The 15194-nt window shown below is 44.3% G+C and overlaps 1 protein-coding gene across 1 annotated transcript in view; it reads left to right on the forward strand.

The window, feature by feature from the left end:
• The window catches only part of LOC120052910 (zinc finger protein 777-like), a 105919-nt gene extending 98355 nt beyond the window's left edge, over nucleotides 1-7564 (forward strand). The window contains exons 8-9 of the mRNA XM_039000130.1: nucleotides 5709-5820; nucleotides 6124-7564. Of these exons, the coding sequence (XP_038856058.1) occupies nucleotides 5709-5820; nucleotides 6124-7124 (1113 nt within the window). The 3' untranslated portion in view covers nucleotides 7125-7564. The remainder of the gene's footprint in view (nucleotides 1-5708; nucleotides 5821-6123) is intronic.
• The last annotated feature ends 7630 nt before the right edge of the window (nucleotides 7565-15194 follow it).

The raw sequence follows: 15194 nt of genomic DNA on the forward strand, positions 1-15194 counted from the left end.
TACACTGCTGCTACTCTGTTTATTATCTATGCATAATCACTTTAACTCTATCTACATGTACATATTACCTCAATTACCTTGACTAACTGGTGCCCCCGCACATTGACTCTGTACCAGTACCCCCTGTATACCCCCTCCCAGCTGCCCACTGCACTGAGGATAGGAAACTCTGTCACCACCGATAAATCCACTATAATTGAGAATTTCAATAAGCATTTTTCTACGGCTGGCCATGCTTTCCACCTGGATACCCCTACCCCGGTCAACAGCACTGCAACCCCCACAGCAACTCGCCCAAGCCTTCCCCATTTCTCCTTCTGCCAAATCCAGTCAGCTGATGTTCTGAAATAGCTGCAAAATCTGGACCCCTACAAATCAGCCGGGCTAGACAATCTGGACTCTTTCTTTCTAAAATTATCTGCCGAAATTGTTACAACCCCTATTACTAGCCTGTTCAACCTCTCTTTTGTGTTGTCTGAGATTCCCAAAGATTGGAAAGCAGCTGTGGTCATCCCCCTCTTCAAAGGGGGGGACACTCTTGACCCAAACTGCTACAGACCTATATCTATCCTACCCTGCCTTTAAGGTCTTCGAAAGCCAAGTCAACAAACAGATTACAGTCCATTTTGAATCCCACCGCACCTTCTCCGCTATGCAATCTGGTTTCAGAGCTGGTCATGGGTGCACCTCAGCCACGCTCAAGGTCCTAAACGATATCTTAACCGCCATCGATAAGAAATAATACTGTGCAGCCGTATTCATTGACCTGGCCAAGGCTTTCGACTCTGTCAATCACCACATCCTCATCGGCAGACTCAATAGCCTTGGTTTCTCAAATGATTGCCTCGCCTGGTTCACCAACTACTTCTCTGATAGAGTTCAGTGTGTCAAATCAGAGGGCCTGTTCGACACATACAACAACACAGAGTTACACATGGAGTAAAATCTTGTTTCTTATGGTCTGAGTCCTTAATGAGCCTTTTGGCAAACTCTAAGCGGGCTGTCATGTGCCTTTTACTGAGGAGTGGCTTCAGTCTGGCCACTCTACCATAAAGGCCTGATTGGTGGAGTACTGCAGAGATGGTTGTTCTTCTGGAAGGTTCTCCCATCTCCACAGAGGTTCTCTGGAGTTCTGTCAGAGTGACCGTTGGGTTCTTGGTCACCTCCCTGACCAAGGCCCTTCTCCCCTGATTGCTCAGTTTGGCTGGGCGGCTAGTTTTAGGACGATTCTTGGTGGTTCCAAACTTCTTCCATTTAAGAATGATGGAGGCCGGGCCTCCTGAGTGGCGCAGTGGTCTAAGGCGCTGCATCGCAGTGCTAGCTGTACCACTAGAGATTCTGGGTTCGTGTCCAGGCTCTCTCACAGCCGGCCGCGACCGGGAGACCCATGGAGCAGCGCACAATTGGCCCAGCGTCGTCCGGGTTAGGGGAGGGTTTGGCCGGCCGGGATGTCCTTGTCCCATCGCACATTAGCGACTCCTGTGGCGTGCCGGGCACAGTGCACACTGACACAGTCGCCAGGTGTACAGTGTTTCCTCCGGACATGTTGGCGAGGCTGGCTTCTGGGTTAAGTGGGCATTGTGTCAAGAAGCAGTGCGGCTTGGCTGGGTTGTGTTTCGGGGGATGCACGGCTCTCGGCCTTTGCCTCTCCCGAGTCCTTACGGGAGTTTCAGCAATGAGACAAGACTGTAACTACCAATTGGATACCACAAAAACTGGGGAGAAAAAAGGGGTAAAAAAATAATGGAGGCCACTGTGTTTTTGGGGACCTTCACTGCTGCAGACATTTTTTGGTACCCTTCCCCAGGTCTGGCCTTGACACAATCCTGTCTCGGAGCTCTACGGACAATTCCTTCGACCTCATGATTTGGTTTTTGCTCTGCCATACACTGTCAACTGTGGGACCTTCATATTCAGGTGTGTGCCTTTCAAAATCATGTCCAATCAATTGAATTTACCACAAGTGCATTCCAATCAAGTTGTAGAAACATCTCAAGGAAGATCATTGGAAATAGGATGCACCTGAGCTCAATTTCGAGTCTCATAGCAAAATGTCTGAAACCTGTTTTCGCTTTGTCATTATGGAGTATTGTGTGTAAATTGATGAGGCTAAAAAATAATTTAATACATTTTAGAATAAGGCTGTAACGTAACAAAATGTGGAAAAAGTCAAGTGTTCTGAATACTTTCCGAATGCACTGTATGTACAGTTGAAGTCGGAAGTTTACATACACTTAAGTTGGAGTCATTAAAACTCGTTTTTTCAACCACTCCACAAATTTCTTGTCAACAAACTATAGTTTTGGCAAGTCGGTTAGGACATCTACTTTGTGCATGACACAAGTAATTTTTCCAACAATTGTTTACAAACCACACAGCCGTCATACTACTCAGAAAGGAGACACGTTCTGTCTCCTAGAGATGAACGTACTATGGTGCGAAAAGTGCAAATCATTCCCAGAACAACAGCAAAGGACCTTGGGAAGATGCTGGAGGAAACAGGTAAAAAAGTATCTATATCCACAGTAAAACGAGTCCTATATCGTCATAGCCTGAAAGGCCGCTCAGCAAGGAAGAAGCCACTGCCCCAAAACCGCCATAAAAAAGCCAGACTACGGTGTGCAACTGCACATGGGGACAAACATCGTACTTTATGGAGAAATGTCCTCTGGTTTGATGAAACAAAAATAGAACTGTTTGGCCATAATGACCATCGTTATGTTTGGAGGAAAAAGGGTGGAGGCTTGCAAGCTGAAGAACACCATCCCAACCGCGAAGCACGAGGTGGCAGCATCATGTTGTGGGGTGCTTTGCTGCAGGAGGGACTGGTACACTTCACAAAATAGATGGCATCATGAGGAAGTAAAATTATGTGGATATATTGAAGCAACATCTCAAGACATCAGTCAGGAAGTTAAAGCTTGGTCGCAAATTGGTCTTCCAAATGGACAATGACCCCAAGCATACTTCCAAAGTTGTGGCAAAATGGCTTAAGGACAACAAAGTCAAGGTATTGGAGTGGCCATCACAAAGCCCTGACCTCAATCCTATAGAAAATTTGTGGGCAGAACTGAAAAAGCGTGCGCGAGCAAGGAGGCCTACAAACCTGACTCGGTTACACCAGCTCTGTCAGGAGGAATGGGCCAAAATTCACCCAACTTACCGAGGGAAGCTTGTGGATGGCTGCCCGAAACGTTTGACCCAATTTAAAGGCAATGCTACCAAATACTAATTGAGTGTATGTAAACTTCTGGCCCACTGGGAATGTGATGAAAGAATTAAAAGCTGAAATAAACAATTTTCTCTACTATTATTCTGACATTTCACATTCTTAAAATAAAGTGGTGATCCAGGGAATTTTTACTAGGATAAAATGTCAGGTATTGTGAAAAACTGAGTTTAAATGTATTTGGCTAAGGTGTATGTAAACTTCGGACTTCAACTGTATGTACAGCACCAGTCAAAAGTTTGGACACACCTACTAATTCAAGGGTTTTTCTTTCTTTTTAGACAAACTATGAATTAACACATATGGAATAATGTAGTAACCCAAAAATATTTTATATTTTATATTCTTCAAAGTAGCCACCCTTTGCCTTGATGACAGCTTTGCACACTCTTGGCATTCTCTCAACCAGCTTCACCTGGAATGCTTATCCAACAGTCTTGAAGGAGTTCCCACATATGCTGAGCACTTGTTGGCTGCTTTTCCTTCACTCTGTGGTCCAACTCATCCCTAACCATCTCAATTCGGTTGAGGTCGAGTGATTGTGGAGGCCAGGTCATCTGATGCAGCACTCCATCACTCTCCTTCTTGGTCAAATAGCCATTACACAGCTTGGAGATGTGTTGGGTCATTGTCCTGTTGAAAAACAAATGATAGTCCCACTAAGCGCAAACTAGATGTGATGGCATATCTCTGTGGTAGCCATGCTGGTTAAGTGTGCCTTGAATTCTAAATAAATCAGACGATGTCACCAGCAAAGCACCATCACACCTCCTCCTCCATTCTTCACAGTGCGGAGATCACATGCGGAGATCATCCGTTCACCTACTCTGCATCTCACAAAGGCACGGCGGTTGGAACCAAAAATCCCAAATTTGGACTCATCAGACCAAAGGACAGATTTCCACCGGTCTAATGTCCATTGCTCTTGTTTCTTGGCCCAAGCAAGTCTCTTCTTCTTCTTGGTGTCCTTTAGTAGTGGTTTCTTTGCAGCAATTTGACCATGAAGGCCTGATTCACGCAGTCTCCTCTGAACAGTTGATGTGTCTGTTACTTGAACTCTGTGAAGCATTTATTTGGCTGCAATTTCTGAGGCTGGTAACTCTAATGAACTTATCCTCTGCAGCAGAGGTAACTCTGGCTCTTCCTTTCCTGTAGAGGTCCTCGTGAGAGCCAGTTTCATCATAGCGCTTGATGGTTTTTGCGACTGCACTTGAAGAAACTTTCAAAGTTCTTGAAATTTTCCATATTGACTGACCGTCATGTCCTAAAGTAATGATGGACTGTCGTTTCTCTTTGCTTGTTTGAGCTGTTCTTGCCATAATTTGAACTTGGTCGTTTACCAAATAGGTCTAATTTCTGTATTACACCCCTACCTTGTCACAACAGAACTGATTGGCTCATACACAATTTCCTCAAATTAAATTAACTTTATGACCGTTAGTGTATATATATTTAAACAAATATATATGGGCGATTTGAAATGATGCAGACAATTACATTGATGGAAGCTAGAGTCTATCTGCAATAATAAAGCTGATCTACCCCCTCAAATTAGTTTTATAAATAAATAAAACAAACCGCACTTACAGTTGACCGGGGAAGCTCTTGCAGGGCAGAAATTTTACAAACTAGCTTGTTGTAAAGGTGGCATCCTATGATGGTGCCACGTTAAAAGTCACTGAGCTCTTCAGTAAGGCCATTCTACTGCCAATGTTTGTCTATGGAGATTGCATGTCTGTGTGCTCGATTTTATACACCTGTCAGCAATGGGTGTGGCTGAAATAGCCAAGTCCACTAATTTGAAAGGTTGTCCACATACTTTTGACCATGTAGTGTAGTTGAAGGCTTTTTCCTTGAGTAATAAAAATGCATTGATATTACTTAGGAACTGTGCACAGTTTGGAGAGGTGTGTGTCTACTTGGAGACACCAGTTAGACCTCTCACTCAAACCCTTGTAATAGTTTTTTCTTAACTTCCACCTACTCCAAAGTTTCAATTAATATTCTTATTATGTTACTGAATGTATTTTCAGATTTTGTTATTGACATATGCTGTGAAAAGTACAGTAAATGTAAAATGAACATAATATCAACATTGTCATGTTTGGATTCAATCTTGTGTCAGGTGAACTGTTATGTCCTTACGTTTGGTTTTATAATTTCCATATAATCTCCAAAGTGTTCTCTTTCAATTGCTACCATGGTAATGCATATATGCTTTGTATAGTTCTTCTGTTAGAAATGTTTCAATTTGGACCTAACCATATAGGCCAATTTCAACAAATGTAAGGGGTTATCAAGTGTGGGACCATGCTTTTGAATGATCAAACCATTAAAGAGTGTCAAGTAATCAAATCAACAAACATGTTTGCATAGTACTCATAGCAGTCCCTCATTGCCCAATCAGAAGATGCTCCATAGCAGGGTGCCCATATCAGATTTCTTGATCCAACATCCTCTCACTCTGTATCTCTTACAGTCAGTAGACATGGAGGATGGGAAGCCTGATCTGCTGCTGGTCAAAGAGGAGACCATAGAAGATGGACCAGAGAGCATTATTCTGCTGAGTGGACTAAAGATGGGGGAGCAAGGTAAAGGACAAATACATATAGCCCATTGTCTTCCGACAGGTGGCGTCACTTCTACGCAACGCTCATCCCTCATCAGCGCAGCCGAAATCATCTCACTATCTGACATAAGGCAATGCATATAGCCTACATACAGTAATAGATCTTCAATGGGAATAGTGATACAACCGGCAATTGTTTTTTCTTCATTCATAAAATGAAATCAGTACAACTTATGTTTAAATACAAAGGCACACATAATAAATTAACTTGACCAGGTGATTCACTTAAAAAAACAAATGTCTACTTTCTAACCTCTTCCTGCAGGTGGTTGGCTGGAGGATAACAGAGGAGACTGGGTGGCCATCTTGGATTCCCAGACCCAGAAGGGTGCAGCCAATGGCCAAGCGGAGGTCAGTGGATGGGACAACGTCCTCATCTCTGGGCTGGGGAACAACACTGTTAACCACAACCAGAAACAGACAGTCAAAAACAAAACAACATCCAAACTTAGTCTCCATGACAACAGACTGGCTGAGACGAGGGCGAGGTGTAGATTTGGTCTGCGGGTGCGGGGAGGTGTCCGTATGCGGCTGGAGAGAACAGACTCGGTTAGCGATGCTCCGTCCTGCTCCTATAGTTTTGATTCAGAGAGACTGATGGCACCTCAGGTTAACCCCCTAACAGGTGCTGCCTTCAGCCTGCCTTCTATAGGATCTATCAACTGGAACATGGACCCTGGGACAACACAGACACTCCCTGGCCTTCATCCTCCTCACACTCTCCTAATATTAAACCAGACCTCAGACAATGCCAGTGCCTCAACACTAAATTGCTACACAAGCCCGATGACAAATGACAGTAGTAGTAACGATATCAGTAGATCCAGTGGCGAAGAGAAGCGCTTCCCATGTTTATTCTGTGGGAAAGCCTTCAGTTTCCCCAAACAGGTGGAGATCCACCAGAGGATGCACACGGGTGAGAAACCATTCAGCTGCCACCTTTGCCAGGCCAGTTTTTCACACTCATCCAGTCTGAAGAGGCACCAGAGGATGCACACTGGGGAGAAACCATTTGGCTGCCACCTGTGCCGGGCCAGTTTTTCCCACTCATTCAACCTGAAGAGGCACCAAAGGGTCCACACAGGGGAGAAACCGTACAGCTGCCCCCAGTGTGAGAAGAGGTTCTCCCACCAGCACCGGCTGAAGATGCACCTGAAGGTCCACACAGGAGAGAGTCCGTTTGCCTGTACGCAGTGCGGGAAGAGGTTCTCAGAGAGGAGCTGCCTCAGGATACACCAGCAGAAAATGCACACGGCCCATGTATAGAGTATAGTGACATCACCATCTAACTGAGCAGCAGCAGTTAGGGAGAGCTCCTCATACAATTGTATTATTTTTGTTCAATTATTTTGTATTTTGTTTATATGTAGTGCTGTGTTCTCCACATCTGGAGATATTAGTAGATGTTTTTCCTTTGAGAACATTGTTTGATTTTGAGAGAGATTGATCAACCTGGCTCTAAAGGCTAGCTAGTCTACTAAGTTATCTTGATCATCTGGCAAGAAGCAACAAGGGCAGGATTGAGGGACTAGGGCATCAGGACAACGAGAAGAAGGATGAGGAGAAATAGAGGATAAAACCAACAGAAAAAGGAATTGATTTGGAGGATTTCTAAAGGAAAGACAGTATTGGAAAGTCAACAAACAAACAAAAACACACATAAAGGAGAGGTAGGATATCATAGATATCATCCTGACCAACTTGCCCTCTAAATACACCTCTGCTGTCTTCAACCAGGATCTCAGCGATCACTGCCTCATTGCCTGCGTCCGTAATGGGTCCGCGGTCAAACGACCACCCCTCATCACTGTCAAATGCTCCCTAAAACACTTCAGTGAGCAGGCCTTTCTAATCAATCTGGCCCGGGTATCCTGGAAGGATATTGACCTCATCCCGTCAGTAGAGGATGCCTGGTTGCTCTTTAAAAGTGCTTTCCTCACCATCTTAAATGAGCATGCCCCATTCAAAAAATTTAGAACTAAGAACAGATATAGCCCTTGGTTCACCCCATACTTGACTGCCCTTGACCAGCACAAAAACATCCTGTGGCGTACCGCATTAGCATCGAATAGCCCCCGTGATATTCGGCTTTTCAGGGAAGTCAGGAACCAATATACACAGTCAGTTAGGAAAGCTAAGGCTAGCTTTTTCAAACAGAAATGTGCATCCTGTAGCACTAATTCCAAAAAGTTTTGGGACACTGAAAAGTCCATGGAGAATAAGAGCACCTCCTCCCAGCGGCCCACTGCACTGAGGCTAGCAAACACTGTCACCACCGATAAATCTACGATAATCGATCATTTCAATAAGCATTTTTCTACGGCTGGCCATGCTTTCCACCTGGCTACCCCTACCCTGGCCAACTACGCTGCAACGCCCGCAGAAACTTGCCCAAGTCCCCCCCGCTTCTCCTTCGCCCAAATCCAGACAGCTGATGTTCTGAAAGAGCTGCAAAATCTGGATCCCTACAAATCAGCTGGGCTAGACAATCTGGACCCTTTCTTTCTAAAATTATCCGCCAAAATTGTTGCAACCCCTATTACTAGCCTGTTCAACCTCTTTCGTATCGTCTGAGATCCCCAAAGATTGGAAAGCTGCCACGGTCATCACCCTCTTCAAAGGGGGAGACACTCTAGACCAAAACTGTTATAGACCAATATCCATCCTTACAAAGACCTTTCTAAGGTCTTCGTAAGACAAGTTAATAAACAGATCACCGACCATTTCGAATCCCAACATACCTTCTCTGTAGCCTCCAACACTACTCAGCAAATTGGATGTAGTCTATCACAGTGCCATCCGTTTTGTCACCAAAGCCCCATATACTACCCACCACTGTGCCCTGTATGCTCTCGTTGGCTGAACCTCGCTACATATTTGTTGCCAAACCCACTGGCTACAGGTCATCTATAAGTCTTTGCTAGGTAAAGCCCCGCCTTATATCAGCTCACTGATCACCATAGCAACACCCACCCGTAGCATGCGCTCCAGCAGGTAAATTTCACTGCTCATCCCCAAAGCCAACACCTCTTTGGCCGCCTTTCTTTCAAGTTCTCTGCTGTCAATGACTGGAACGAATTGCAAAAATCATTGAAGCTGGAGACATATCTCCCACTCTAACTGTAATCATCAGCTGTCAGAGAAGCTTACTGATCACTGTACCTGTACACAGCCCATCTGTAAATAGCACACCCAACTACCTCATCCCCATATTGTTATTTATTTATTTTTGCTCTTTTGCACCCCAGTATCCCTACTTGCACATCTATCACTCCAGTACTAATGCTAAATTGTAATTATTTCGCCTCTATGGCCTATTTATTGCCTTACCTCCCTAATCTCACTACATTTGCACACACTGTACAAAGATTTTGTTGTGTTATTGACTGTACGTTTGTTTATCCCATGTGTAACTCTGTGTTGTTGTTTTTGTCACACATTTTTGCTTTATCTTGGCCAGGTCAAAGTTGTAAATGAGAACTTGTTCTCAACTGGCCTACCTGGTTAAATAAAGGTCAAATAATAAAACAATTAAAAATAAATAGCAGGACAGGCTCATTGTAATGGCTGGAATGGCATACATGGAACGGTATCAAACATATGAAAGCCACGTTTGACTCCGTTCCTTTAATTCCATTCCAGCCATTACAATGAGCTTGTCCTCATATAGCTCCTCTCACCAGCCTCCACTGACATGCATCAATACTCAAATTCTAAAAATAGCAATAGTAGCAGGAGCTTGGCATATTCCATTTGATCTATCAGCAGAAAAAAAAACTGAACATTATAAACAAACTAAAACTGCTGAGGGAAAATCCAGAGACATTGTTGGCTGATTACACCCTAATTGGAGACTGTTGACAATGTTGACATCAGCTAACCGCTCGCCCACATGACGCCATACACGCTGTCTGCCATCTGCCCGGTACAGTTGAAACCAGGATTAATCCGTGAAGAGCACACTTCTCCTGGGTGCCAGTGGCCAATCGCGGAGGTGAGCATTTGCCCACTGAAGTCAGTTACGAGGCCGAACTGAAGTCAGGTCAAGACCCTGGTGAGGACAACAAGCATGCAGATGAGCTTCCCTGAGATAGTTTCTGACAATTCGTGCAGAAATTCTTCAGTTGTGCAAACCCACAGTTTAATCATCTGTCCAGGTGGCTGGTCTCAGACCAACCCGCAGGTGAAGAAGCCAGATGTGGAAGTCCTGGGCTCGTGTGGTTACACGTGGTCTGCGGTTGTGAGGCCAGTTGGACGTACTGCAAAATTCTTTAAAAACGACAGAGGTGGTTTATGATAGAGAAACAAACATTAAATTCTCTGGCTACAGCTCTGGTGGACATTCCTGCAGTCAGCATGCCAATCGCACGCTTCCTGTAAAACTTGAGACATTGGTGGCATTGTGTTGTGTGAGTGGCCTTTTATTGCCCCCAGCACAAGGTACACCTGTGTAATGATCATGATGTTTAATCAGCTTCTTGATATGCCACACCTGTCAGGTGGATGGATTATCTTGGAAAAGAAGACATGCGCACTAACAGAGATATAAACCAATTTTTGCACAAAATTTTAGAGAAATAAGCTTTTTCTGCGTATGGAACATTTCTGGGATCTTTTTTTCCAGCTCATGAGAAATGGGACCAACACTTTACATGTTGCGTTTATATTTTTGTTCAGTATATTCTTTAAAGAACAAGTTAACTAGTGACTTTCAGCATGCGTTTAGGGAAGGGCATTCAACTTGTACTGCAGTGACTCAGATGACTGAGGATTGGCTAAAATAAATGGATAACAAGATGATAGTTGGAGTTGTATTAGATTTCAGTGCAGCATTTGATGTTATTGATCATAATTTGTTATTGAAAAAACAAACTTGTTATTGCTTTACATCACCTGCCATCACATGGTTGGAGAGTTACTTATCCAATTGAACTCAACGGAAGCTTCTCTAACATCAGATATGTACAGTGCGGTGTCCCTCAAGGCAGTTGCCTTGGGCCGTTACTCTTCTCTATTTTTACAAATGATTTGCCACTTGTCTTACAAGAGGCAAAAATGACTATGTATGCTGATGATTGCACACTCTACACATCAGCACCTACAGCCAGTGAGCTCACTGAGACTCTTAGCAAGGTGTTACAGTTAGTGTCAGAATGGGTAATTAACAAACTGGTCTTAAATACATCTAAAACCAAAAGCATTCTCTTAGACCTAAACCTCAACTGGAGTTGTGCATAAAGGGTGCGACTATTGGACAATTTGAAGAAGCTGAACTCCTAGGAGTAACATTGGATGGTCAAGTCGTATTGACAAATTTGTTGTTAAGATGGGTAGAGGTATGTCTCTTATAAAAACATGTTCTACGTTTGACACAAAGATCAACTGTACCATTTGTTCAGGCTTTGATCATGTTCCATCTTAATTACTGTCTGTTACGCGGAGTGGAACAGGGGAACCCAAGAGCAGACTCAGACGAGAAGACTGGGATAAAGTAACCAAGATATTTATTGAAACAAGGGGGAGATGGAGTGCAGGTCAGGGGAAGCTCGGGCGTGTTGCTGGAAACCAGGTGCGGAGGCTGAGGCTGGAGCGAGAGGGGTTGGGACAGGGTAAGCAGGTCCGGAGGGAAATCCAAGGGAGTAGTAGAGTGGGGAATCCAGGACAGAGTAGCAGGATGACGAGACGTGGGACTGGAGACAGGGACCAGAGTCAGAGCGGGCAGAACTGTAGCGGAGAGGAAAACAGCGTTAGGCAAGGAAAACGGACACAACAGGATCTGAATAGTAACAAACGGCTAGAAACGTAGACTGACTGAGCAGAGATTATGATCGGGCAGCATGGAAGTGGCAGGGCTGAGTATTAGTAGAGGTCTTGATTATGGAACAGGTTGCAGCTGGTGGGGATCTGCTCTGACTCCAGCACACCTGTCTCCGCCCACATACACACACACACACACACACACACACACACACACACACACACACACACACACACACACACACAGAGAGAGAGAGAGAGGGAAAGAGCACTAGGGGAGGTGGCAGGTCAAGGCAACACATGATGAGCAGTAGAGGGCGTTGCAGGAGCAGATGTGACACTGTCAGGTAATATGGTCAGGTGCAGTAAAGAAAGACCTTCAAAACTGCAGCTGGCTCAAAACAAAGCACCACGCCTTGCCCTTAACTGCGCACACAGAACTAACATCAACAACATACATGATAGTCTTTCATGGTTGAGGGTTGAGAAGAAATTGACTACTTCTCTTCTAGACATACATATCCCACCGGACACGCCACTATGGGTTTCTTCACGGTACCTAAACCAAAAACAGATTTAATGCGTTGCTCAGTTATGTGTAGAGCCATGTCATAGTGGAATGCTTTAAAAAACAGATTAAAATACATATTGTATCACAGCGCTTCTCCTCTTTCTAAAAATCTAATTTAACTACTGTATATAAGAATATGTATATTTGAATAGTGTGTTAATAGTATTTTTGTTATCTCTTGGTGGCTTTCCTATATATAGAGTGCCTTCAGAAAGTATTCAGACCCCTTGACTTTTTCCACATTTTGTTACGTTACAGCTTTATTCTAAAATGGATAAAATAAAATTAAAATCCCCAGCAATCTACACACAATACCCCATAATGACAAAGCGAGAGCAGGTTTTTGAATTTTTTGCAAATGTATTAAATAAATACCTTATTTACATAAGTATTCAGACCCTTTGCTATGAGACTCGAAATTGAGCTCGGGTGTATCCTGTTTCCATTGATCATCCTTGAGATGTTTCTACAACTTGATTGGAGTCCACCTGTGGTAAATTCAACTGATTGGACCTGATTTGAAAAGGCACACACCTGTCTATATAAGGTCCCACGGTTGACAGTGCATGTCAGAGCAAAAACCAAGCTTTGAGGTTGAAGGAATTGTTCGTAGAGCTCCGAGACAGGATTGTGTCGAGGCACAGATCTGGGGAAGGGTACCAAAACATTTATTTTCTGCAGCATTGAAGGTCCCCAAGAACACTGTGACCTCCATCATTCTTAAATGAAAGAAGTTTGTAACCACCATGACTCTTCGTAGAGCTGGCCACTCGGCCAAACTGAGCAATCGTGGAACGATGGTTCCCAGTGGAACCACCACTTTTGGAGCGGCAGGTAGCCTAGTGGTTATAGCGTTGGGCCAGTAACCGAAAGGTTGCTGGATCGAATCCCCGAGCTGACAATGTAAAAATCTGTCGTTCTGCTCCTGAAGGTAGGCCGTCATTGTAAATAAGAATTTGTTCTTAACTGACTTGCTTAGTTAAATAAAGGTTTTTTAAAAATGTTATTGGGGAGAAGGGCCTTGGTCAGGGAGGTGACCAAGAACCCGATGGTCACTATGACAAAGCTGTAGAGTTCCTCTGTGGAGATGGGAGAACATTCCAGAAGGACAACCATCTCTGCAGCACTACAGCAATCAGGCCTTTATGGTGGAGTGGCCAGACAGAAGCCACTCCTCAGTAAAAAGCACATGACAGCCCGCTTGGAGTTTGCTAAAAGGCACTTAAAGAATCTCAGACCATGAGAAACACAATTCTCTGGTCTGATGAAACCAAGATTGAACTCTTTGGCCTGAATGCCAAGCTGGAGGAAACCTGGCACCATCCAGGTGCCACCACGCTGTGAAGCGTGGTGGCAACATCATGCTGTGGGGATGTTTTTCAGCGGCAGGGATTGGGAGACTAGTCAGAATCGAGGTAAAAATGTATGGCGCAAAGTACAGAAAGATCCTTGATGAAAATCTGCTCCAGAGCGATCAGGACATTAGACTGGGGTGAAGGTTCACCTTCCAACAGGACAACAACCCTCCTTCCGTGGCCTCCAACTACTCTTAAATGCAAGTAAAACTAAATGTATGCTCTTCCACCGTTCGCTGCCCGCACCTGCCCACCCGTCCATCATCACTACTCTGGATGGTTCTGACTTAGAATATGTGGACAACTACAAATACCTAGGTGTTTGGTTAGACTGTAAACTCTCCTTCCAGACTCACATTAAACATCTCCAATCGAAAATGAAATCTAGAATCGGCTTCCTATTTCGCAACAAAGCATCCTTCACTCATGCTGCCAAACATACCCTCGTAAAACTGACCATCCTACCGATCCTCGACTTCGGCGATGTCATTTACAAAATAGCCTCCAACACTCTACTCAACAAATTGGATGCAGTCTATCACATTGCCATATGTTTTGTCACCAAAGCCACATATACTACCCACCACTGGGTATGCTGTATGCTCTCGTTGGCTGGCCCTCGCTTCATACTCGTCGCCAAACCAACAGGTACAGTGGGGCAAAAAAGTATTTAGTCAGCCACCAATTGTGCAAGTTCTCCCACTTAAAAAGATGAGAGAGGCCTGTAATTTTCATCATAGGTACACTTCAACTATGACAGACAAAATGAGAAAAAAAAATCCAGAAAATCACATTGTAGGATTTTTAATGAATTTATTTGCAAATGATGGTGGAAAATAAGTATTTGGTCAATAACAAAAGTTTATCTCAATACTTTGTTATATACCCTTTGTTGGCAATGACAGAGGTCAAACGTTCTGTAAGTCTTCACAAGGTTTTCACACACTGTTGCTAGTATTTTGGCCCATTCCTCCATGCAGATCTCCTGTTTTGGGGCTGTTGCTGGGCAACACGGACTTTCAACTCCCTCCAAAGATTTTCTATGGGGTTGAGATCTGGAGACTGGCTAGGCCACTCCAGGACCTTGAAATGCTTCTTACGAAGCCACTCCTTCGTTGCCCGGGCGGTGTGTTTGGGATCATTGTCATGCTGAAAGACCCAGCCACATTTCATCTTCAATGCCCTTGCTGATGGAAGAAGGTTTTCACTCAAAATCTCACGATACATGGCCCCATTCATTCTTTCCTTTACACGGATCAGTCGTCCTGGTCCCTTTGCAGAAAAACAGCCCCACAGCATGATGTTTCCACCCCCATGCTTCACAGTAGGTATGGTGTTCTTTGGATGCAACTCAGCATTCTTTGTCCTCCAAACACGACGAGTTGAGTTTTTACCAAAAAGTTCTATTTGGGTTTCATCTGACCATATGACATTCTCCCAATCTTCTTCTGGATCATCCAAATGCTCTCTAGCAAACTTCAGACGGGCCTGGACATGTACTGGCTTAAGCAGGGGGACACGTCTGGCACTGCAGGATTTGAGTCCCTGGCGGCGTAGTGTGTTACTGATGGTAGGCTTTGTTACTTTGGTCCCAGCTCTCTGCAGGTCATTCACTAGGTCCCCCCGTGTGGTTCTGGGATTTTTGCTCACCGT

This window comes from Salvelinus namaycush, chromosome 8, assembly GCF_016432855.1.
Source record: "Salvelinus namaycush isolate Seneca chromosome 8, SaNama_1.0, whole genome shotgun sequence".
NCBI classification, from domain to species: domain Eukaryota; kingdom Metazoa; phylum Chordata; class Actinopteri; order Salmoniformes; family Salmonidae; genus Salvelinus; species Salvelinus namaycush.